The sequence below is a fragment of the Podarcis cretensis genome, assembly GCF_951804945.1.
Source record: "Podarcis cretensis genome assembly, chromosome: 6".
NCBI lineage: Eukaryota > Metazoa > Chordata > Lepidosauria > Squamata > Lacertidae > Podarcis > Podarcis cretensis.
The window spans coordinates 38,777,257-38,801,371 of record NC_137175.1 but is presented as its reverse complement, the minus strand read 5'-3'; the positions used below and the strand labels follow the sequence as shown (position 1 = coordinate 38,801,371).

The 24,115-nt window shown below is 41.7% G+C and overlaps 2 protein-coding genes across 2 annotated transcripts; both read right to left on the bottom strand.

The window, feature by feature from the left end:
• Positions 1–776: 776 nt before the first annotated feature.
• Positions 777–13,049, bottom strand: GUCA1A (guanylate cyclase activator 1A). The gene is made up of 5 exons (XM_079980051.1): positions 12,907–13,049; positions 12,314–12,574; positions 4,339–4,488; positions 3,926–4,016; positions 777–3,037 (listed from the first exon to the last, which is right to left on the bottom strand). Exons 2-5 carry the CDS (start codon positions 12,509–12,511, stop codon positions 2,886–2,888), a joined length of 591 nt encoding a protein of 196 aa, XP_079836177.1. The 5' UTR covers positions 12,512–12,574; positions 12,907–13,049; the 3' UTR covers positions 777–2,885.
• Positions 13,050–17,256: 4,207 nt separating this feature from the next.
• On the bottom strand, positions 17,257–23,883 carry CIMIP3 (ciliary microtubule inner protein 3). The gene is made up of 3 exons (XM_079980122.1): positions 23,689–23,883; positions 20,631–20,700; positions 17,257–17,982 (listed from the first exon to the last, which is right to left on the bottom strand). The coding sequence occupies exons 2-3, from the start codon at positions 20,643–20,645 to the stop codon at positions 17,587–17,589; spliced, it is 411 nt and encodes a 136-aa protein (XP_079836248.1). The 5' UTR covers positions 20,646–20,700; positions 23,689–23,883; the 3' UTR covers positions 17,257–17,586.
• Positions 23,884–24,115: the final 232 nt, after the last annotated feature.

Here is a 24,115-nt window from a genome sequence, read left to right as displayed (position 1 = left end):
TTTAATTTGACCTTTGATTACATTGTAACATCCAAAGTATAAAACTTACAAGTTTACATTTGAACGGAAATATAAATTTTCAGAAAATAAAAAAGGGTGTGTACATGGAAAATGTCTAATGTGCAATAGATAAAAGCTATTGCTTCCATTATCACCTGACTCTCTCTCATACCTGTCTCCTGTCCCTGTCAGGTGAGGGAAAAATTAATTCAGTAATCACTAACAGAGATAGGGAGTGTGTAGTTGTGGAAATGGGCAGGGATGTAGAGATATGGAGGACCTGAACATATTGCAGAGTTCCTGCAAAACATCACAGCCATATGCATGATTGAGCTAATGACGCTAATAAAATATATAATCCACTTTCATCAGTGGAACAAACAATCATCAACACGGAGCAATTTGTGTTTTCAGGAAAATGTGTGATCATTGGAGTTAAAGTGCAGATTTCTTATGGAAAATTGTAATGTATGCCTCTCTAGACCACAATACAAAGCCTTATCTTTTTATCATTCAATTCTTATCATAAGTCATAATGGACCTAAAAATTTTGGCCACCTTGATTATGTGAAGATGTACCAGCATTTTGAAACCTCAGTTTGTAGTTTAAAAAAATAAATAAATCCTACCAAAGGAAAGGTTTTTAAATTTTCTTTTTGCAGGTATTAGGTTAATGTGATCTTGTGCAATAAAATAGTAAAAAAAATTCTCTATTCACACTCTTAACAGTATAATTCTATAGAAATCTACTTCAGAAGTGAAGTCCCATAGAGTTCATTTGGGCTTCTTCTAAATAAGCATGCACAGGACTGCAGCCTTATATATTCACTTGTCAGAGAATAACACAGGTAGCACGAATGCCTATTAAAAAAACCCCACCCTTTCTAAATTTACAAAAATAGCTATTATATTACAATCTTTTAAGACCAGCAAATAAAAAAGAAGCTTATGCTCTTGTTACGTACAGAAAATATTCTACTAAAACTTCTTGAGCCATAATATGACAGCGTTGCCATTTAGAGATTCTTCCTGCAACGACAAGAGGCTCTCACAGAAACTGCTTTGATTAGGCTGGTACATGTTTAAAGGCACATGCTGAATACTTGAAAGGAAGAGGGAGAAAATAACACTGTTGTCAGTGGTATTGTTTTTCAGTTTCTCTAGCTCTGGCATTAGGCCCTGTGATTTTTCAAACACGAACAGTGTCACCATTACTATGAATCTCATCAATGAATGCAGACAAGATTGTGTATTTCTGACTCAGAGCAACTGCCTTGAAATACTTTTCACACCCTGTTGCATCTTTTATGACTTGCTTGAAGAGTTGCAATTTCCCCCGCAAAAATGGTACTACTATCAAACCCTGTGAAATGCACGCTTGGTCCTTAGCTTTTTCAGGAAGTGTGTGTGGAGGGAGCCTTTGGGCCCATTCTCCTTGAGATATCCAGTCTTGATTCATTTTGTGCAAAAGTCTTGCAGCCATAGTGTCCCATGCTGAAATGGCTGGCCAGTGGCTGCAACCCGAACTCAGCACAGCTCCCCCCCCCCCCCGCCACAAATATTTTGTGAAATCTGATCAGCACTGATCAGAGTCATTTTGACAACGAACCATTTTATTAAGTGTGTAACCAGTCTATGTAAGTGTGTATACTGGTGCTTACATTGTGTTACTCTTTGCAAAAAAATATATAAACATTTTCCAAACAAAGTTAAACAAATTTCAAAATCTTCTTTCCTAAAATTAACGTTGGGTACTTGTGGAAGGTGTGTTCAAACTGTATCATTAATACAGATATCCTAAGTAAATATGGCTTAATACTTTTGTGAAGCAATTAAGCCTCCAGGGCTTTTATCTGTATGGCTGAATTTTAGTGCCCGTTTGCTTCAGACACATTCTAAAACTGTCTCAATTTTCATAACTGAAATAGCTAGATATTTAGTTTTGCCTGATGATTTCCAAACAAAAATGAGATATAATATTTTTTTTGGCCCAAACCTTATCTGCAAATCTTTGCATCTATCACATATGCAGAACTCTGCATCAGACTGGAAGCAGAATTCTGTGAAATATATTTTTGAAAGACTGAATGGCAACCAGCCTGGTTCACTAAAATAACACATGAGTTATTTTGTGTTTCTTTTGATTTGGGGGCAAAACGTTATGTGCCTTGCTTGCATTTTCCAGGCTCCCACTTGCCATTGATGGAACCAAAACAATTATGTAAAGTCTGACATACAGAAAGGGTCATCACTAGACCCTAGAACCATTTGAGTCCATGAGACTTTGGTCTCTGACTTCAGTGGAACCAAGTTTAGATTCTCAGGAACACATAGAAGATCTTGGATATCATTGAGCTCCACTGCATCTAAGGAGGTCAGCACCTAGGCATTTTTCAAGTTATATTTTTCAATCTTACATGATCCAGCTCTCTCCCAGCTAGATTACATATATTGTATATCCCTCACTAGAACGTACAGCCTTCGGAGGCAGTCAAGATGGCACTGGGATTCTTGTGGCACCATTCAGAAATTTCCATCATGCTGGCCTCCTCTACTGACACTGATCCTGGAAGGTTTAGCCAACAAATCATCTTCTTTTTACATTTTAACACATTCCCTTCAGCAGATGTGTTGTCAGTTGCCTCTACTTCCCAAGCAACCTGGATATCTTAAGTACCAGTAACCATTATTCATTGTGATCACAACAGATGACGTCTTCTGATTACACAGAAAAAGGTTAAAAGCTGATACTTTTTTTTCTCTTTAGGGTACTATTCTAAAGCAGAGTCCCCTGGAACCCTTTCCAATTTGTATCCTGATTTTTGTTTATGCAGTGTTACATATATTTAGCATTTTTCCTTTCCCCTTGAAAAATTCAAATCTGTCTATTCAGCAGCTCCAGCCGCTTCCTCGGGATTCTTTCCATCATTCTGGATCATTCGAACAATGTGCGTCAGGTCCAGGCTACGGGTCAGGATGTCAAGTAGAACCTCATCTTTCTGTACTCCGTCCATGAACTCCTCCAGAGACAGCTCACCTACAAAAACACAAAAGGTCTCAATTCATGTACTGTATAGCCTAATATAATGGATGGAGTGGTATCTGATTTTCAAAGGGATGACATGGAAACCGAATTGGCTATTTCTGCATCATGCCCACCATTTCTGCCCAAGTCGGAGTTGCAGGATTTTGTTTCACTTCCAAAGAAAAGAGAACCCACGCTTTCCTTACATCAAGATGTCACAATAGCTGATCAACCTACTTTCAAGGTCTGTAGCATATCAGATCTGAATCCGTTATCTTCACCCCTTTAAATTCCTATTTAAAATCTCTCTACTCAATTGATTTCTCTCTTTTTTACTAATCTCAACCCTGATTAAATTACTTCTTCTCCTGAATAAGCAAAATGTCTTAAGCATCTCAGTGGAGTACATGATTTGCAGACCTCAGGCTTAGTTAACTGACTTTTCCACAGCCTTTCCATAGACCTGCATTGGAGGTTTGTTCCCCTCTCACATTAACATTTTGTTGCATTTCTCAGGACCAACTTGCAGTGCAATGTGAGGGGGGAATAGTTTCAAAGATTCAGAAAAGGAAGTGGAATGTTTGGAATGGAATGTCAGTTATGTCTGCCTTAAAAGCATAATGGTCAGAGGGCCAACAGAAAAGAAGTAGTCTTATTTATTTATTTAGCTAATTAATTTCTTCCTACCAAAGAAATGTGAGGTAGTACCCCACCTCTCTTTGATCAATTTCGGCATGTAACACTGGCGGCCATCCCTCCTGCACTGAATTTTCTCTAGCGCAAACTGATGTCAATCTGAAACCTTCACACAAGAGTCCTATGACCACACACTGGAAGGTCCCAGTCTATATTTTTGGCCTATAAATGTCCACACCTTGGAGTGCATAGAGAAATTCTTACCATCTCCATTTATATCGATTTTATCAAACACCATGTTTGTGAATTCCTCAGCTGTCATTACTTCATGACATGGGTTGATGGTGCGAATCGCCTGCAGGAAATTGAGATGGAGACCATTTAATGAGCTCAAGTTGCAGAGTTATGTATTTGCATACAGTAGATGGATTACTCCCCCCCCCCCATGGCCCCTATGTGCATCAGTGGAGCACACATAAGTCTGCTTTGCCCCATTACGGCCACCCCCACCTTGCCCTCTTTAGGCCCCCACATGTCAGTGGTCATGTGTCAGTTGGACACGTGCAAAATGGTTGCCTCCTGTATTGAAACAGTAAAGGGCAACTGTGTCATGGAATCTTCCACAAACATCTGCCAAACACCATCAATACAACAATAGGCCAAGGAAAATAACTCACCTTAATGATGTTTAGCAACTCATCCCTGTCAATACAGCCGTTTCCATCCACATCATACAGTTTGAAGTACCATCTCAGCTTCTGTTCCACTTTTCCCTTCAGGACCAAGCTTAGAGCTGCCACATACTCCATAAAATCAATGTAGCCATCCTGTTGAAACACAAGAGCCAGCTTGTCAGATGCTATGAGTAAGCCACAGCCATTCTTGCTGAATGCTTTTGTGCCTTAAACATTGGATCAACCACAGGGTGCACACAAACAGCCTGGCAAAATACATTTGCAATGAAAATCATCAAAGAGAACTGCTCTTACCAAAACACACTCTTGGAGACCTTAGCCTCATCCTACCATTCATCCGTGGTCCTTTTTCTGCACACCTCCTTTATAATATTTCTATTGCTTCCCATAGACACTGTTTCTGTTACAATCAAATACATATCGCAACTTTTGTAATGCAAGTGCAATTACAACCCTGCTTTAAAGCCGGACAGAAGTATTAGTCAATGTTTGCAGCATTACACAGAACATTTACAGTAGGAAAAGGAACTGAAATGGGTCACAAGTACCAGTTCCCCAGTGAATTAAGCTGAAAGCTGATCTTGTGTATGGCATCCTTTTCCACATGGTTTTTCTTTATATGAATTTTACGATGCTCTCAGACAAATAGAAAGATCACTGCTTGCTGCCTTTCATAGTTCCTCTGAAGAGTTGGGAGATAAAAGAGGTGGTACTTTTAGACATCAACTACCAGGGATGTCTCAAAACACGCAATTTAGCACCACACCAAAAGAATGAAGCATCTGATGATTTTGCCACCTCAGATGAACCTACTTTCTAGTGTCCTCCTTTTATATAGGAACAAAGATTTCCTAGAGATCTGCCTTTCAAGGGCTCATTGACTGCTTGTGTATATTCTCTGTACCTTTGTGATTCTCAAGCTGCTGTTAAAATAATGTTGACAAATCACTGCAAAGTTAGGGGAATGATTGTATTTCTATGTATTTCTACTACAAAACAGCTGATGTAAAAATGGGGTGGGGGGCCCTGGTGGACAAAAACCTTCCAAAATAACAAATAGATTTATTGTATTTACATATTTCTTCAAGCTTTTCTGCAGTGGAAAATGAAAAAAAGAAGTGCAGGATCCTCTGTGCTGAATCTGTTCCATAGGTCAATTCACTGCTAAATATCACTAGTGCAATGGCATTTTGGAACACAATGTTGATCAGGAATGTATAGATGGATGCCAGAGAACTGTGCTTTTGAAATTCATGCGGCTGCGACTTTTGTGTAGATCTCAAATGTATATACATTTGCTAACCAAAACCTAAGGCTGCAATCCTTGGCAAGAAGAACTTGACAAGCCAAATTATTTGTCCAGATTTGTCTCCATGGAGGTTAATTTCCTTTTGAGCCCTGATTATCTGTATCTTCGTCCTTGTGCTTCATTTTGTTTTGTGATTGTCTGTTGCCATGCTACCTAGAGATTCACGTCTTGGCCAGGACTTTCAAGGTGTTTTTTAAGAAGCTATGTGTCAGGATCAATGTACGTTTGCATGCATTATACACCTAAGATGCAAGTGCAGGTGCTGGTGCTGGAAATTCTGGAATAGTCTGCTCAAATCATGTCTGTATAGACCTGCTAAAAACTAAACAAACAAAAACAACAACTACTACTACACTAGATAGGGGTATGGTTTCATCTCTATGCTTCAATGACAGAACAGTACAATATGAAGGGGAATATAGATTCCCGTGGGATGTTCTCTTACAGCAACTCAAACTATTTCCCTCTGGATCACAAACAGCTAATCTGATTTATTCCACAGGCGCAAAAGTCAGATTAGGTTTAACAACATTGAACCCAATTACCGGATTGGATTTCCTGCATGTTGATTTATTCATCTTGGCTGGGATTCAAAGAACCATGCAACTAAATTGCACAAGCTCAAGGGGGCTTTCAACTTGCGTTGCTCAAACAGCAGTTCTTTATCCCATGTGTCATAGCCACATTTGTAACCAAGGATACTTTCAAAATAAGTTGGTGGTATGGCATGGGGGTGGCATCTGCTGTTCATGAAGGAGAAGGGTAAAAAAATCCCACAGGGCCAAGCACAAAGCAGCTCTGGATCCCACTTTAAAAGTTTATTTAGTGTATTTTTGGTCAACCTGGCATACTTCTTGCATTTTCTTCTTTTAATCTGTTGAAAGAAACAAAACTTTTGCTAACAGAAACCTAAGTCGGCAATTATTGGTAAGAAGTAAATTAAAAGCCATAGAATTTATTTTCATACAAATATCCATGTTTGAGTATGCATGTTAGTCGTGTCTTTCACGAGGTCCAGCACTGAAGGCCTTCTGGCAGTTCCCTCACTGCGAGAAGCAAAGTTACAGGGAACCAGGCAGAGGGCCTTCTCAGTAGTGGCGCCTGCCGTGTAGAATGCCCTCTCATCAGATGTCAAGGAAATAAACAACTATCTGACTTTTAGAAGACATCTGAAGGCAGCCCTGTTTAGGGAAGCTTTTAATGTGTGATGATTTATTGTATTTTAATATTTTGTTAGAAGCCGCCCAGAGTGGCTGGGGAAACCCAGCCAGATGGCCGGGGTACAAATAATAATAATAATAATAATAACTATTTCTTCTTCTTTTTCATCATCATCATAATTCTCTCTTATCTTAAAGACTCTTATTGAGAAATCAAGACTTGCTTTATATGGGATTTTTGCTTTGGCAAGGCCTGAAGATTAAAAGATCTGGTAACTCTCAATGTGAGTTGCAAGGCTGATTATTCCTATGACGTTGTGAGTAGGAGGCTGGATCTATGGTTATGAAACTGCCCCATGCTGAAAGCATAATTAAATTACTGCACGTGGCAGTGCAGGCAGAGTGCAAATGTTTAATCACAGGGTAAAGATGGTTGGGCAGGTGTCACTGCATGAGGAAGCATTCATATGGAAAAAAACTGGTTATTTTCTCATTTCAACCACTGTCATTCATGATTAATTCTTATGCAAGAACAGGAAACAAGTCTTGATTTTGATCAACTGTCTATCCCTTGCCTCCAAGAATTTCCATTGTAACTTCTCTCAAAATAATGGGATTGTACTATTTTATAACCAGCTATACATTTTATGTCCAATTTATTTCAATGAACTTTAAGAGCATGAAAAGTCTGCAGACATCCATTGATGAAAACTAAATTCACATGGATGTGTGCTCAATGACTTTGCACAACCACTTCCTTAATCCATCAAATCCTAGGAGTTCATTAAATTAATAAAGGCCAAGTCGTGCATCCTTTAATCATAAACACAAATAATCTGATATGGAATTATGGTTGTAGTCTTAAATGTACCAACAGAGATTATGTCCCTTTGAACTGTGTGGGACTTCTACAGTATATAAATATGCTTAAGATCATGCTTCTTAGAAGGCATTAGTTTGACCCATTATACAACAAGCCAAATCAAAGCTCTATTCCACAAATTCTTGCTCAATTTGGTAGTTGTAAGTGATAGCATCTAATGAAAGTTTTATCAAACACTGTGGATTAGATAATCCTGAATACTCAATTCAGTGCATACATAATTTCTCAGATATGCAGAGGGTGAGTGAGAAATTTTGGGCATTTTTAAATTATTGTTGGCCCTGTAAGATATATAGTTGTTGTCAAGAATAATGGAGACCATTACTAAAATAAGCAAAATGCCAAATGTTGGATACAAAACGGAATATTAACCTGTTTCATTTACAAATGAAGTCCTGCAATTTAAGAAAAGCTGAAACAAAAATTCCTCAAATGATTGCGCTGGGTTCTATATCACACAGGGAACCCTCATAAATTGCTGAAGCTCCCCATTTCAGACCATATACCTCAAACTCACGAGGGCTGTAAACCAGAGGATAGTGACATAGTAGAAAGGTGAGGCTTAGCAGAATCCGCCCTCCTCACCGTCACATGTTTGCTCACATGTAGAGATGAACAGAGATGGAGGAGAAATGCAATTCAGTTTGCATTTAAAGGTGAATCTACCTAATTTGCACTGACTGAAACAATACAAGAACTGAAAATTCTCTGAATTTTCCAGTGCAGTATAAAAATACATATATTAGGGCAAAATGTGCATAAAAATTAATATATTTGTGAAAATGACATACAAAAATGCATTATATTAGAGGAAATTGCTTTGTAATAATGGATTATATTGGGGAAATCGCTATGTTTAATAGGCAAAATTGCATAAAAACAAATGTATCTGAAGAGAAATTTGCACTGATGAATTTTCCTGAGAATTTTTTTTTTAATCATAAACATATATGGAAATCTGGAGAATAGAATTTAAGATTGTAAAGAGGAGGAACCGAGAGAAACAGAGACTAACAAATTTGCCTGTTCCTAGATATGGACAAATCTGTCAGTTTCAGTTTCTCATCTTAAAAAAAATCTTAAATTCAATTTGCCAGATTTCCACATTTGTTGCACTTTTTCTTTAACATTCACCTAAAAATTCTTCAGCCTTTTAGCATGCCTTTGTCCTAATATGCACATTTAGAAAGTGCAAATTAGCTAGGTTCACATTAACATGAAAACAGAATGAAATTTCGCATCCATCTCTACTTAGACACAAGTAGAACAAATGCCTGATTAAAAATTTATTGTTGCTTTTTGTGAAAACTGAAGCAGGAATTTACTGATAAGGGCATTCTTTTAAACAAAATTATCATTGTAGGTTTGAATATTTGTAATTGATAATTCTGAGCTCTGTACCACAAGGTGAAATGGATAGAACCATTTTTCCAAATTGAAATGTCATTATTAAAATCTGTTTTTATTAGAAGCAATGTCTGACAAGCGCTTACCACAGCAAAAACGAGACAATATATCATTTAATCGTTTTGCCTGCATAACTTTTTGCTTTGAAGTTAAAACTCAATTGAGGGCCTAAGGAGAAAGTCTGGAATGATTTTCATTCCTTTTTCATGGGAGGCAGATGGAACGAAACATTGCCTTCCTGGGACATTCCTTGATTGTTGAAACTAAATAGCAGGTCTCCTTGACAGGAAATATTAGACAAAGATGAGGAACCTGTGGCCCTGTTGGACTATAGCTCCTATTAGCCTTGACAAATAGCCATAGTGGCTGGAGACAATGAGAGGTGGAAGGCAGAACTTTGGTTCAGCATCTCTGATATCATGTGTCCTTAGCAGCACCCTTTAGCCTAAAGTAGTTGAAGTAAGGTCAGTTTTGTTCTGTAGACTTCTGTAGTATGAAATACCTCAAATCCTAATACTTTCAAATGACTGTGGACAGTGAATAGGTGTTATGCATTTTCAGGCAGAGAGCTACGGTCCTCTGGTGGAAAGTAATTGGGGGTAGCATTCCAAAGGTTTGTGGGCCAGGCCCCAAAGTGGACAAAACCAGAAACACACACAGCCACACATACATGATCACACTAACCTATGCACAAGGGATGACTGCTTAAGTGCCAAACAGCAAGGTTTTTTTAATGACTACAGGGAACACACACATACACCAGACACACACTTAACACACAAGCACACACTTAACACTCACTTTTAACAGAGAAACACACTTAATTTTTATAATTAACACAAGGATGCACACTTAACACACATTTAAGTGCACACACAGGTTCAGCCAAAGTTGGGCACTTTTAGTTGCATAGTGATGTCAGCAGGAAAGTTAAGCACTTACTTAAAGTATTTTACAGTAAAATCAATAAGACTATAAAGTACTCAATTTTGGCTGGATCACTCTCACACTCTACATCTTTTTAGTCTAACTGTGGAGCCTTTCTTGCACAGGTATGAAGCATTTGGAGTCAGTTACGGTAAATAACCTCTTTATCCATTGTCTCTGATGATACTTCTCAGACAAAGTTCTCTCTCACGCTCTCTCTCTCTATTACAAAATACTCTCTAATAATTAAAAACGACTTTCTGCAAGCACGGGATGTTTATATCATTTAATATTTGTCCTAAATATTTTTCCCGTTTTTCTAAAATAACTAGGGTGGTGCAGACTCTAGTTATTTTAGAAAAAGGCTTACAGACTCTGTGGTTCAGAATTTAATGAGCTACAGAATAACTGATCATAATCCATGCCATTATAACCAACCTTCACTTCTCTGGCTCAGTTATTGGTTCAGTCCTTATATGTCATTTTGGCATATAAGTGGTATACAAATTAATAAATAATAAAATAATTGTTGTTGTTGTTGTTGTTTAGTCGTTTAGTCGTGTCCGACTCTTTGTGACCCCATGGACCAGAGCACGCCAGGCACTCCTGTCTTCCACTGCCTCCCGCAGTTTGGTCAGACTCATGTTTGTAGCTTCGAGAACAGTCCAACCATCTTGTCCTCTGTCGTCCCCTTCTTCTTGTGACCTCAATCTTTCCCAACATCGGGGTCTTTTCCAGGAAGTCTTCTCTTCTCATGAGGTGGCCAAAGTATAAAATAATAGCAATTCTCAATTTGTTTTTGGCTATCCACTGAAAGAGCCACATTAGTGACAAGGCTTTTTAAAAAACCTCGTTGGAGACATCCTGAAAAAGCACCTGTGCAGACCTGCCAAGTGCCCCTATTTTCCAGGGACAGTCCTGCATTTACAGAAGCTGTTCCAGATTCTGATCTGATCTTCGATCTTGGAGTGTCCCACTTTTCCTTAGGATGTCCCTATTTTCATCAGATAAATATTGGAGGATATGGTAGAATGTCCTTATTTTCATCAGGTAAATGTTGGAGAGTATGCGATCCCTGAGCCAAGGAGATAAGTAACTATACAGCCTTTAGAAGACATCTGAAGGCAGCCCTATATAGGGAAGGATGTCCCTATTTTCATCAGCAAAATGTTGGAGAGTATGCCTTTGCTGCCATGAACCCAGTGCTTCCTTGCCAGACAGGAGGACAGATGAATAGCAACACCCCACCTTAACATACCATGCCTAAACCCCATTCATTATCCCCCAAATTATCTCCAGATGAAATCATCTTAAATGATTTCCCCAACCCAGATCACCCCACAACAAAATTTCCCTCAAATTCATTTTATACTCAGAAATACTTGGGGCACTTAGAAAAAGATTTGGGATTCTTACAGCTCCCCTGTTAAACGGATCTAGAACACATCTGACTTAAGAGTAAAGACAGGGCTGCATCCTTTGACATCTGCAGATCAATTCTATACTTAACACATGCTGAATGACAGCAGGAATTGACCCTAGGGCCTTTTGCCTAGAAAATAAGCTTTACATGCCCCTAGGTCCTGAAAGCTTCTTATACAGCTTTGCTCCTGGTTTGCCAGCACTCCACATGTGATGACCCTGTATCAACTCCACTGATGTTAAACAGGTCACTGTCGGCATATAATCAGAATAGCAGTATTTTCCATGGGGCAGCAGTAACCAATATTCCAGCTCCCCCGAAAAAGGCTTGGAGAAGATCACCAGGCTAAAATGAGACTAGAAGCTCCTCAGGAGTGTTGCATGATCAGAATATTCAGAGCATCAGCAGTAATAGAAAATTTGCTTTGCAGATGCAGGTAACAGAGTTTTTTGTTACAAATCTTCAGAAATGCTCATGTGACAGGGTGCAGGACTTTGAAAACGGCAGGCTTTGAAATTTCCATCTAACCCAGCAGTAAAGGTAAATGATTAAACTAGCCATAATAACCAGACTACTTCTGAAAAAGATCCAACACATATAGCACGTTCACAAGCAGCAATTCAAAACTGAGAGAGGCACATTCCATTCAAAGAAATAGAAAGTGTGCAATATCATAACAGACAGACAGAAATTACTGTTCTATATCAAACAAAGTAAAAATGGCAAAGATCAACACTGTGAGGATTAGATGTTATTTCATAGTATTTTAGATAAGAACCACATGTTCTTATATGTATAGGCATTACATATGTAAACAGAATGTTGTCTGACTGCAGCTGAATACCCACCTTATTAAAGTCGAATGTTTCAAACATCTGCTCGATGTATTCATTTGATGCTGGAGTCAGGTTTTTCAAGCCAAAAAACTGCTTGAACTCATGCAAGGTCAGCTGACCGGAGGGACACTCCGTCATGAACTTCTTGTACCACTGGTGGCACTCGGTGGCGCTCAGTTCCTCAACAGACTTTCCATCCATGTTCCCCATTGTAAAGCAAAAGAAGTGAGCACGTCTCTCAAAAAACAGTGGAGGACTTCTAGAGGCTTCCCCCTTGTTACAGTTCAGAAGCAGGCGGTATGGTATTTATAAGTGAAAGAAAACAGCAAACCTCCTAAGGCTTGCTAAAGAGCAGGGATGATTGGGGGAGCTTCCTGAGAAAATTTCACACTCTCTGATGGAGTTTTAAAATTGCAAAAGCCTCTTCAAAGAAGCACCTGATGTTTAAGTACCCACTAAATCCTCCTCCAGCCAATGAGAGAAGAGTCCTATGATGGGATCCCAAAAGGGGCATGGGAAGTTCAGGGCAAAAAATAGAAAGGTGGTAAAATGGGAAAGCGTTTTGAAGATTATGGGACCCAGGAGATTAAAATGGCAGGATTTACCTGAAGACATCATAAGCTTCTAATCCACTTCTCTTTTGATTCTATCAGCCATGTGCAGATATGGCATACAGGACAGAATGATCTCCATACTTTGACTATGTGCTGTGTGAACAAGTACTTTATCTGTCCTGAATCTTCTAACATTCGGCATCATTGGGTGTCCACAAGTTATGAGAGAGAGAGAGAGAGAGAGAGAGAGAGAGAGAGAGACTTTACTTTGTCCATTTCCTCCAGGGCCTGAGTAATTTTATGAACTTCTATCAGGTCACCTCAGTCTTGTCAACTTTCTTGAGAAATACTGCCATTTGATGTGTTTTCCCTCAAGCCAGCTTCAATCCAAAAACATAAGCCACATTCATTTTGCAGTAAAGCTGAGGTGTGTACATTTGAGACAGCCACGGTATATACATGGATGACAGTGTATGATAGCTTCACAAATAGTGATGGGGAAATCAAACAGGGAATGCTCATCTGGCGAAGACATCCCAGCCCCCTCTCTGGTGTGTACAGCAGCATGCAAATAGACTTGAAACACAGTGGTGGAGTGTTGACCTTGCTGTATTTTAAGCTACTAGTGTGTACATAGCCTTCATATCCCCAAGTCATACTTGTATCCATCCAACAGGGAAAAACACTAAGCTGCACAGCCCCATTTTTTCCAGCAACCCAGTGTGAAAGGGAGATGTCTTTCCACGTGTCAGCTTTCCTCTTTATTATTATGAGGAATTTGTGGGTGTTAGACACCCTAAACTCTTGGGTCCAGTAGGTGTTAGAATTTAATCAAGGCTTGGAGCGTTAAAACTGGAGGCCAGAGCACTGTGTTTTAAGCTGTGTGCCAGACACTTTTAACCCCTGGAATCAGCAAATGTTAAAAGCTAATTAAGCTAGGCTAACTTTCTCAGCCTGGGGGGGATGAGCAATTAAGAGGACAAAGGATCAGAGGGCCTTGGTATGAGATGGCAGGTGGTTGGGGCCACCTTCCTCAACTCAGTTAGATGATAAAGCCAGAGCTTAGAGAGGTTAGTGTTAGAAGCAATGTGAGTTAGGAGTTATGTGATTGAAACACAAAGCAGCAGTCAGCTGCAGCTGTGCTTAAGTCCTACCCTAGGGTGCACCTCTGGGAAAAGCAAGACCCTCTTGGAGTGCTGACACTATGAACTCCTCCATTGTAGGCTCAGGTTGTATAGATTTCTGAATAAACCATATAACATAAAAAGACCATAGTCTCAGCTGCGCCTCATTTCCAAAAGGAGACACGGACCCTGAGTAAAGTACCTGGAACCCCCTGGAATCTCATTCCGCTAAGAGATTGTGGGTGGCCTGCAACTTTCTTATTATTCTATTTCTATTCTGCCCTTCCTCCACATTTTGTCACACATCTGCTTCAGACAACACCTGCCTAATGCTCCTCACCACTTCTGCATCAGTTTTGCCAGTGCTTTTTTTCTGGGGGGACGCAGGGGTACGCATACCCCTAAACATTTTGTGAATCTATGTTTGGCCTCGTTGAGGGGCAGTATTTCAATATGAGTAGGAAAATTAGAGTACTCCTAAACATTTTTTTTAAAAAAAAGCATAGAGTTTTGCTTCTGGGAACCCTTTCCCATTTGTCTCCATCTTCACTACATTGCAGTTTACCCTGAATCAGGAATGCTTTAAGGGGTGGCCTAGCAGGTCTGAGCTCTGAATCTACTGCACCAGCCCAGTCTCCTGCCTGATTTTTCTCCATTTTTAAAAGCCCAGTGCTGGTGAGGCCCTGGCACCTGCCATCAGAATTGGTTCATATACACTAGCACATGCTAACTATATGCACATTGGTGTCACTGGCCTGTGCCTGGATCCTTGAAGTGCCTAGAAAAACTCCTGCCCTGAATCTGATTGAAATATTATTAAAATAGCAACTGTAAGAGCAATCCAATGCACACTTTTGTGAGATATACATGTATAGCTGCGTATACATGTATTTTCTGATATATACATGTATATCTGAGATATAGATGTATATTTCTGCATATACATGTATAGGATTGTGCCATTAAGTCACCCACATTTTCCAATGATCGCATTGTTTCATTTATTGCCATATATGCCCACATGGAATGCTTTCCCAGCAGCACCCCATAGAACTTAAGAGACAAATACATAAAAATATAGAAGATCTCAGTTAGCAGGTCTTGCAAGAATTCATGAAAACTGAAGCCAACTTTTGCCAAGAAGTTTCTGGGTCGCCAGAGCAAAACAACACAGTTCTAAATTCTGTGAGTCTTGCCACTTCTGCCCACTCCCCAAAAAACCCTGGATCTCTGTTGTTTGTTCTATATGTTTCAAGAAACTGTGTCTTTGGAAAGAGCAAGTCAGATCAAGGAATCAGTTGCAGCACAGTGCAAGGCAGTTCATGACACACTTCTGCAGCTTGTGTAAGTGGATTAATATTAAGGACAAGGAGGAAACACCTGTTTATAGCAGAGGAAATACCATGTCTGCTAAGCACCAGGGATAGCCCCTACGCAATTAGAGGATTTCAGGGGATTCCCTCCAATCTGCTGCAGACCCACTAAGTGTTGAAATTCAGCAGTTAGTTATCCTGACCTAAATTTGGCTTTTGCTAGAAGCTCCTCTGTATTGACACATCTAAGGATTTACTTCTGATCTTCCTCGGCTGCCTTCATCTCTTTCAGAAAGCCCCTTGGCATTTAGCCCATTCTTTCCGAGATGGGGACAGTTTTAAACTTTGCCCCATGCAATGAGTCCAGCTGGGGTTGTTTTTTGCTTTGGGATTATTTCAGTTTCCCTAAAATAAAGATTCCAGCAGCAATGGTCACTTACATAACCTAGCCTGGCATAAAATGAACAAGTGTGGCAAATGCTCCTTAGTAAGATTCCTGAGCTGTGGTAGAACAGTTAGCAATGCATGAGTGTAACTTGCCTGTGTCCATGCAGATAAAGTATCAGGACTGAAATGCATACTTTATAGTGTGTGCAGCAGGCAGCCCTTGTGGAACTTCTTAAAATAACTGGACCTGGATAAAGTGCAACCAACTATGGGTGCTTTCTCGTGCTACTTCCTCCTTGCAAACAGGGATACAGTGGTACCTCGGGTTACATAAGCTTCAGGTTACATACGCTTCAGGTTACAGACTCTGCTAACCCAGAAATAGTGCTTCAGGTTAAGAACTTTGCTTCAGGATGAGAACAGAAATCGTGCTCCGGCGGCATGGCAGCAGCAGGAGGCCCCATTAGCTAAAGTGGTGCTTCAGGTTAAGAACAGTTTCAGGTTAAGTACGGACCTCCAGAACGAATTAAGTACTTAACTTGAGGTACCACTGTATGTGGGAACCCAATGACATCTGCATGAAGGAAACGCAGCATCAGCATAACATCTAAAATATCTTCAGCCTTGTTAAAGCAGATGGAAAACACACATACTGTAAAACAAACAGAAAAATAAATAGCTCAGCACTTGCAAGAGGATAGAAGCTGGAGACTTCCCCAGCAGGAGTCATCCTGACTCCAGTCTCATCCTTACAAAGTGAGTGCACACCTAGAGGTCCCAGGCATTTGTGTTGTTGTGTCTTCCTCCCCCCTGCAGTACTAAGATGTCCTACTTGTGTGGGCCCACAAATAATTTTAGACTCTGGGCTTAATGCTCTCTCATACACATACACACACACACACACACACACACAATCTCTTCATATGGTAATCTGTATCATTTCACTTACATCCAAATGTGGTAAGCACATACTGATCCTGCCCCTCAAATAACATCCCTGATAACCAAGATATTTCTGATACACACAAATAGGTTGTGTGAAGTCCAATGTTCTCAACATGTCACTAGACTACAGCTGAGCCTTATTTCAGGTGCACTCCAGGTTTCAAGAGAATGGTGGGTACTTCTTATATAACAAAGCTGTGGAGATACACAGCCCTGCTGTAGCAATGACCTGTCTGCTTGCTTAGGATACTGTGGGTTTCCCTCTCATGCTTCCACCCACCATCTTAACGTCTTTGCAAATTCCCAGATCACTAAACTGGCTGCCTACCTTCTTCACCTGCCTTAGAAGTGACATCTTCAGCCCGTGAAAGTCCATTCACATGCTATACCAAAGTGGAGAAGGTATAACAGAGTTGTGTATCAACCTTCCCTGTTCCAGTGGCTGTTTGAAACTCAGAAGACAGAACTCTCCATGCGTGAGATCCAAAAGCCCCCACTGACACCCCATGTTACAGCAAAACTGAAGAAAGTACAGCATAAATAATTTCTGCTTCTGCCCTTACCATTACTGTGGGGAACAAAAACACAGAGTGCATGAGGCCACAAGGATAAATAGAATCTCCTCAACGGGCTTTGCATTTTGGTGTTTTATTCACAGTTTTTGATCATCTGCTTTGCTACTTTTTGCATTCTGCTGACTCACGTCAAAAGGTGGAAAGCCAGGTGCCTTTATTGTTTCTCTCCAGGATGAGCCTTAGCTTAAAGTGCCAACTAAAACCTGGGTTGTGGTACCCGCTTTATAGTGGCACTTGGGTGACTTCGTTGCAATTTATCCCAGAAGTTCTTGTTAAGGCAGATCTGTTTCTTCTGAAGTTCCTACAACAATCTCCTTCTGAGTGGCCTTAGAAAATGAGTGAGCTCAAGCCTCTGAATGGAAGTCCCGGGTTAACTGCATGGCGATTTCAGTGTTTTGAGCCTGCTGCAGACAAGCCTGGCTTCTTCCCAAAAATGGGTTTCCATTTTGAGAAATCCACTCTTTCAACATCCATCACCTTCCTCGTGTGATCTGTGTCTCGACAATACCGATAACCGCAGGTGGGTTTTTGCAAAGTGTAAAATGGTGTGTACGTGTTGGAGTAGTTAGGGTTGTAGAAAGCATATCGGAGAGACTCACGCTTGTGTCCTCCAGGGTGGAGGACAACAGGGACATACTGAGAAACTAAAGCCTGCTCCATTTTGTAGCCCAGAGCTACTGGGAATGGCTTCTGATGCTTGTTCGCAGCAGCTTTGGCTGCATTCTTCTCCTGTGACATCTTGCAGGCACAGATGCATACTTTGGGTTTCATGGGTGCCTTGGTCTGTGAAGATAAAGGCCACATGGAAGAAGGACATGTTGAGTCAATTTGTTATACAGGGAACTGCATGAGCCCCCCCCCCGGATATCTAATTGCCCCCCTCCCCACAAATCAACGCCTCTCCCCTGGCCCAATCCTTAATTCATATCCAATTGGATTAGATGAAAATTTAAAAGCATTTTGAACATAACATCAACAAAAAGAATAGAGATAACAGGAAGAAAATGCATCTTTCCAAACTGAAGGTACAGTAATTCCTCTGATGACAATATACATGATTTTTTTAAACAACCAGTAATAGCCAGCAATTCTATAACTCAATTGTCTCTTTCTTCAATTCAAGTGCCGGTTCTATTAGTGCCAGTCATTTGGAAAGAAATATTTGTGTGAGAACTATTTTTTAATTGTTACTTAACCAGCTAGTTCCAATATAGCTGCTTTATTTATTGCCAGTGACACCCGCGCCCCAGGTAATTGAATGGAAACCTGTGTCGATTATCCTGTTTAAACTCTTGACGGCACTTGAGCTTATTTTTAAACTCTGTTAACGGGTTTTCTACTTTCCATGATGCTCTGAGCTCATTAGGCTGCATTATTTTAGGCCTCTAGATCTGGCTCTGTCCACTGGCTTGTAAAGCTATTAATCGTGTAACAAGGGGAATCGGCAACCATTCATGTACATCACTGAATGGCTATGACGCCAAGGGAGTCTGTGCAATGAAATAACCAACAGTTTCTTCCAAACAGGGGGACAGAGCCTTCAGCCTTTTTTAGATAAATGGTTTATCAAGCAACAGATACATAGGATCCAGATTTCTTCTTGCAAGGAAGCTCTTCAGTTTCACAAAAAGTGCACCCACAATATAATCAGCTATCCCAGCAGGGCTTCATTGTCTATCAGAACACACCAGTTGCCCCTATTTTATTTTTAATTTTTTGGGAGACAGACCCTCCTTTGTGGCACCTGTGTCCGAGAAAGTGAATCACTGGCTGTTTTGTCCCTATTTGTCTTTTCAGAAATGTTCCACTGGAATTTTTTTAGTGTGAGATGCTAAGAGCAGTCGTTCTTCAGTGTTACTGCCCAGTTCCCCCAGAATTTAATCATTAAGTTGGGAGATGACTACTAAACATGATGCCTATGTTCTACTTTCACTGTTGGAGACATTCTGCTTCTGAATTCCTGTTGTTGCAAACTGTAGGAGGAGAGAGTGACATGGACACCTGGTTGGCCACTGTGAGAACAGGATATTGGACTAGACTGGTCACTGGCCGGATTTAACTGGCCTATTCTTATTGTTATACATATGGGCAGTGCTTTTTCTCTAGAAAAGCCGGTACTCACCATGAAGTTGTTACAAGAAGTGCCACACTTTTTAACAACAACAGAAAAGAGATGCTGGTACTGAGTCCCACCCACCCCCCCTTGAAAAAAGGACTGTGTTTGGGGGAAGCTGGGCAACCAGTCAATCAAGTTTCTTTGGAGATGAAGACCAACTGGCCACATAATGTCCTGATGGGCTTTCCAAAGGGATAAGCTGGGTTGCAATAGCTGCAACAACCAAAAGAGCAAAAAAATGGGCCTGGGCTAGAGAACAGCTATGTGAGTGAGCTGAAAACTGAAGGGGAGATGCTACAGGAACTGGGGACATACATATGTCTTGCTCTGTAATGAATCCAAAGCTGTGACTAATGGGGAAGCAAGATCTTTTGGGGCTATAAGCCCCTCCATCCTATGCTCAGGTTGTATATGTGTAAATAAAACCATATAACTTAAAGAGACCATAGTCTCTGCTGTCTTTCCAAGGAACCTGAGCCCCAGGAAAGTGCTGGTATCCCTGGAGTCTCACCACTTGGAGTTTGGGGTGGCATGTAGCATAATATTTCTATGAGAAGGATTCATCTACTCTCTGGTGCAAGCAAATGTATGTACATGGGCACTAAAGCACAATCTGCAACTTCACACACTGCAGCTGTGAGGGTAACAACTGCTGTGGGACAGTTCTGCTTTCTGACTGTTTATTGAGCCAAAAGAACAAACACCAGCATATTTTAAATCAGGCTACAGCAGAACCTCCAGCAATGTCTAACAATGGGTGTCAGGCAGCAGTCGCTGTTATGAAAATAGAATTATTGCAAGCATGCCCCTATTTTTGACAGGGCATGCTATACCAGAGCATGCTATACCAGAGGAGGGCAACCAAAATGGTCAAAGGCCTGGAAACGATGCCTTATGAGGAACGGCTAAGGGAGCTGGGCATGTTTAGCCTGGAGAAGAGGAGGTTAAGGGGTGATATGATAGCCATGTTCAAATATATAAAAGGATGTCACATAGAGGAGGGAGAAAGGTTGTTTTCTGCTGCTCCAGAGAAGCGGACACGGAGCAATGGTTTCAAACTACAAGAAAGAAGATTCCACCTAAACATTAGGAAGAACTTCCTGACAGTAAGAGCTGTTTGACAGTGGAATTTGCTGCCAAGGAGTGTGGTGGAGTCTCCTTCTTTGGAGGTCTTTAAGCAGAGGCTTGACAACCATATGTCAGGAGTGCTCTGATGGTGTTTCCTGCTTGGCAGGGGATTGGACTCGATGGCCCTTGTGGTCTCTTCCAACTCTATGATTCTATGATTCTATGATTCTATGAAATGGTCACTTACTTTCTGCCTTTGCATTTTTTAAATCTAGGTGGCTAATGGAGTGCTTGAATCTCTAGGTGGGCAAGGGTGCCTGCAATAAAAAATAAAAATAATTAAGAAGACCATGTGTGTAGCTTGCACACCTCAGTCCAGCAGAAGTTTGCTTCAAATTACAGTGGTACCTCTGGTTAAGTATTTAATTCATTCCGGAGATCCGTTCTTAACCTGAAACTGTTCTTAACCTGAAGCACCACTTTAGCTAATAGGGCCTCCTGCTGCCACCATGCCGCTGGAGCACAATTTCTGTTCTCATCCTGAAGCAAAGTTCTTAACCCGAGGTACTATTTCTGGGTTAGCAGAGTCTGTAACCTGAAGCGTATGTAACCCGAGGTATCACTGTATAGGACAGACACTCTTCTATTCCAATTAACCTCTGTCTCCAGAGGCCATCCCAAGATCTCAAGTTTCAGTCCTGAACTTTCAGAGGCTGGGGTGTTCCTGACCTGGCAACTCTAGAAACAAGTCTACTATATAAATGCAAATTTTAAATTTGATGTCCCAGCTGCTTTGCCATCACTGGCATGCAGCCCCGCCCTTGGAAAGTGGACCAGAAGGAAAATAGCCTCTTGGGCTGCAAACATTCCCCCACCCTAGCTCTAGTAGAAAACTTACACTCTGAAGAATAGCATGCCATGATTTTAACATTCTGAAGATTTATTTCAAAGTCCATAAGCTGAGAGGCATGTGTACGTTATGCTTCCCTCACATGCACCCAACTGGAACCATGTTCAGATACCAAAAATAATGCTGAGTCACTCCAGTAAGAAACACTGGGATATACATCGGCTAATAAAGAAGATAAATAAAGCAAAAATAAAATAAATCCAAATTTTAAAGATTCTTCCCTCCCTTGTTTCTGTTTTAAAAGTGCTCCACAGGACCCAACTGCAAAAGAAATGGTTCTCAGCCTTCCTGTATTCATTAAAGCTTCTCATAGAGGTGTTTCCTAACACGACATATTTTCCAGATTAACTAGCAAGCTGTCTTGTCAACCTTTTTCAAAGCCTGAGGCAACTAGTAATGTGCCCATAAGAAATGACATGGGCAACAAACCTCCCAGAAACACAGACACACACTTGGGATGAAGTCATGGGAACTAAGAAATGATCCACACTAGGATTATAAATAAGGGTGTCACCTTTTTTTACTGGCCCGCTGTGCACTCCTGTGCCTGCAAACACACACGCAACCGCCCTAATGCAGTTGGTACATTTGGAGTGTTTGTGCCAGTCTCAAAATGGCTGCCATATCTTAAAGGGCAGAAAAAGAGATGGCCACAAAATGGTACAGGTGTGTTGGAAAAGGCACCTATATCAGCTAGTGCAGTGCTCACTCCCAGGGAGAAGCTCTGTGCCCCTCTTCTGTCCAATGAAATGTGGGCATGTTTAAGGAGAGGCTAAACCAGTGCAAAGGGAAATTGAGGAGAGAGAACAGTCTCCCATGCACAGTGGATTTCTGAGGAGATGTTTGCAAATACCCTTCACAGGTGACACAGGAGATTCTGGTGGGCACACTGGTTCTGGTGCCCCAAGATGCTGTCTTGATGACCCCTGACCAAGTGCATATTTAACATAGAATTCACCACCACAAGGGGGTTCTGATGGCTACCAGCTCAGAAGGCTTTGAGGAAGGACAGAACAATTTCATGAAGTATACCCCTGTCAAGAGCTATAAGCTGGTACGGCTAAATGACACCTCCGTTTTTCAGATAGTTTGTTGAATTGCAACAGAGAGGTTCTAGGCATTCTTAAACCATCAGCTACCTAGCTTCCAGAGTAATCTCCAGGCAGAGTTCAAAGGGAGGGCAGAGATCAAGCTGAGAAACAGCCTGAATTACACCTCCAGATCGCTCTTCTCTCGACTCCATCTCATCATTTTACATTATTGATGAGTTCTATATTCTTTCCTCACGGTTCCTACATTTGCTCTTTGCCTGCCTCTGATGAAGTGCTTGTTATAGAGACAATGTTTAAGTTCATATTAGGTTTACTGTTTCATTGGCTGCTTTATAGAAAACAAACATGCCGCTCGACAGAATGGATCAGAATCTTTGTGACCAAGAAAAACCATCCCTGGAGAGATCAATATCATGCCCACACTGGCACCTCTCCTGACCTTCATATATCTTGGTTTCATTTGCACAGGGACCTATGCATGTACACTCAAATTTATACATGCTCCTGCAGGGGTTCAGAAGGTACCGCACCCCCAACTGCACTACAGCCACAGTACATAAAAGCAGGGTCCTTGTAGAAGGTATAGGGCAAAATAGACCTTCCAAAAACTATTTGATCCAAAATGCCTGTGGCTGTAAATATTGAGTCAATAAGTTGGTGGCTATCCAGACTGTTGCTAGCTGGATCTTTTCCCCATCAAGGCAACACAGTTCCATAATTCCCACCACCTGGTGACTCCCAAAATTCCATACAAGTACAAAAAGGATATATGAATGGATATAAGGAGAGCCTGCTGGATCAGGCAGTGGTCCATATAGCCCAGCATCCTGTTCTCACTTTGGCCAAGCAGATGCCTATGGGAAGCCAACAGGAAAGACCTGGGAGCATCAGATCTCTCTCTTTCTGGGGGTTCCAGCCACTGGCATTCAGAAACACACAGACGGTGGTTATTAGCCACTAGCTATCCAAATGTACCATTCCTTGAGCTCCACCCAATAACTCTTCTAAATGCAACAGTCCCTTCTATAGTGTCCCCTCTTTCCCATCCTGCGCCTAGCTGCTTCCTTTTTTGCTGCCAGAGAAAACCTCTCTGTGTTTGGGCATTTTACGCTATGGGAAGACAACGTCCTTCCTATGCAATCCAGATAAGGTGGATTTGATTTAGGCACGTAGCCCACGTCCCGCAGCGGCTGGTGTTCCGGATAAGCTGCTGGACTGGACACCTTCAAGGGACCGGCGTTGGAGCTCTTCAGTCCTGGAAAGATGCTCCAGGGACTCCCTCGTGGGACTCCGCCCCTCTCTCCTCGGAGCCCAGCAGCCCCGCCACCGCCGCCGCCGCCTACCTTCGAGGGAAGCCTCGCCGCGGTGTCCTCCCGTCGCGTCACTCGGCAGCTCCTCCTCCGCCACCTCGCGATTTCCCTAAGCGCCGGGAAAAGCGCCGCCCGGGAGGAGGAGGGAAGGCTGGGCCGCTGCGGCCGGGCGCATGGTGACCTTCGCCGCCTGGTGCCGCCACCCTCTGCAGCCCGGGAGAGCGCGGCGCCGCGTCCTGCGGGGACGGCTCATTGTGACTCGGGCAGGGCGTCAGCTGGCCACGCAGAGCCGGGCGATCCCGAAAAGGGAAGCGAGCGGCGGGGCGATCCTGGGGCGAGGGATCCCGTGGCCGATCGGGGCTTGGGAGGAGAAGCGCGCTCGCCTTGGGGGAAGCCGTGTGCGCGACCCAACTCCAGGCTCGGCGCATGCGATGAGAAACTCCAGACATGCTCAGAGACA

Bases quoted from the DNA above. Each gene is read 5' to 3' on its own strand.
- GUCA1A (XM_079980051.1), bottom strand. From the start codon at position 12,511: ATGGGGAACATGGATGGAAAGTCTGTTGAGGAACTGAGCGCCACCGAG. The intron at 4,017-4,338 runs GTGAGTTATTTT...AATTTCCTGCAG, and splicing joins AGTTGCTAAACATCATTAAG to GCGATTCGCACCATCAACCC. The intron at 3,038-3,925 runs GTAAGAATTTCT...GTGTTTTTGTAG, and splicing joins AATCGATATAAATGGAGATG to GTGAGCTGTCTCTGGAGGAG.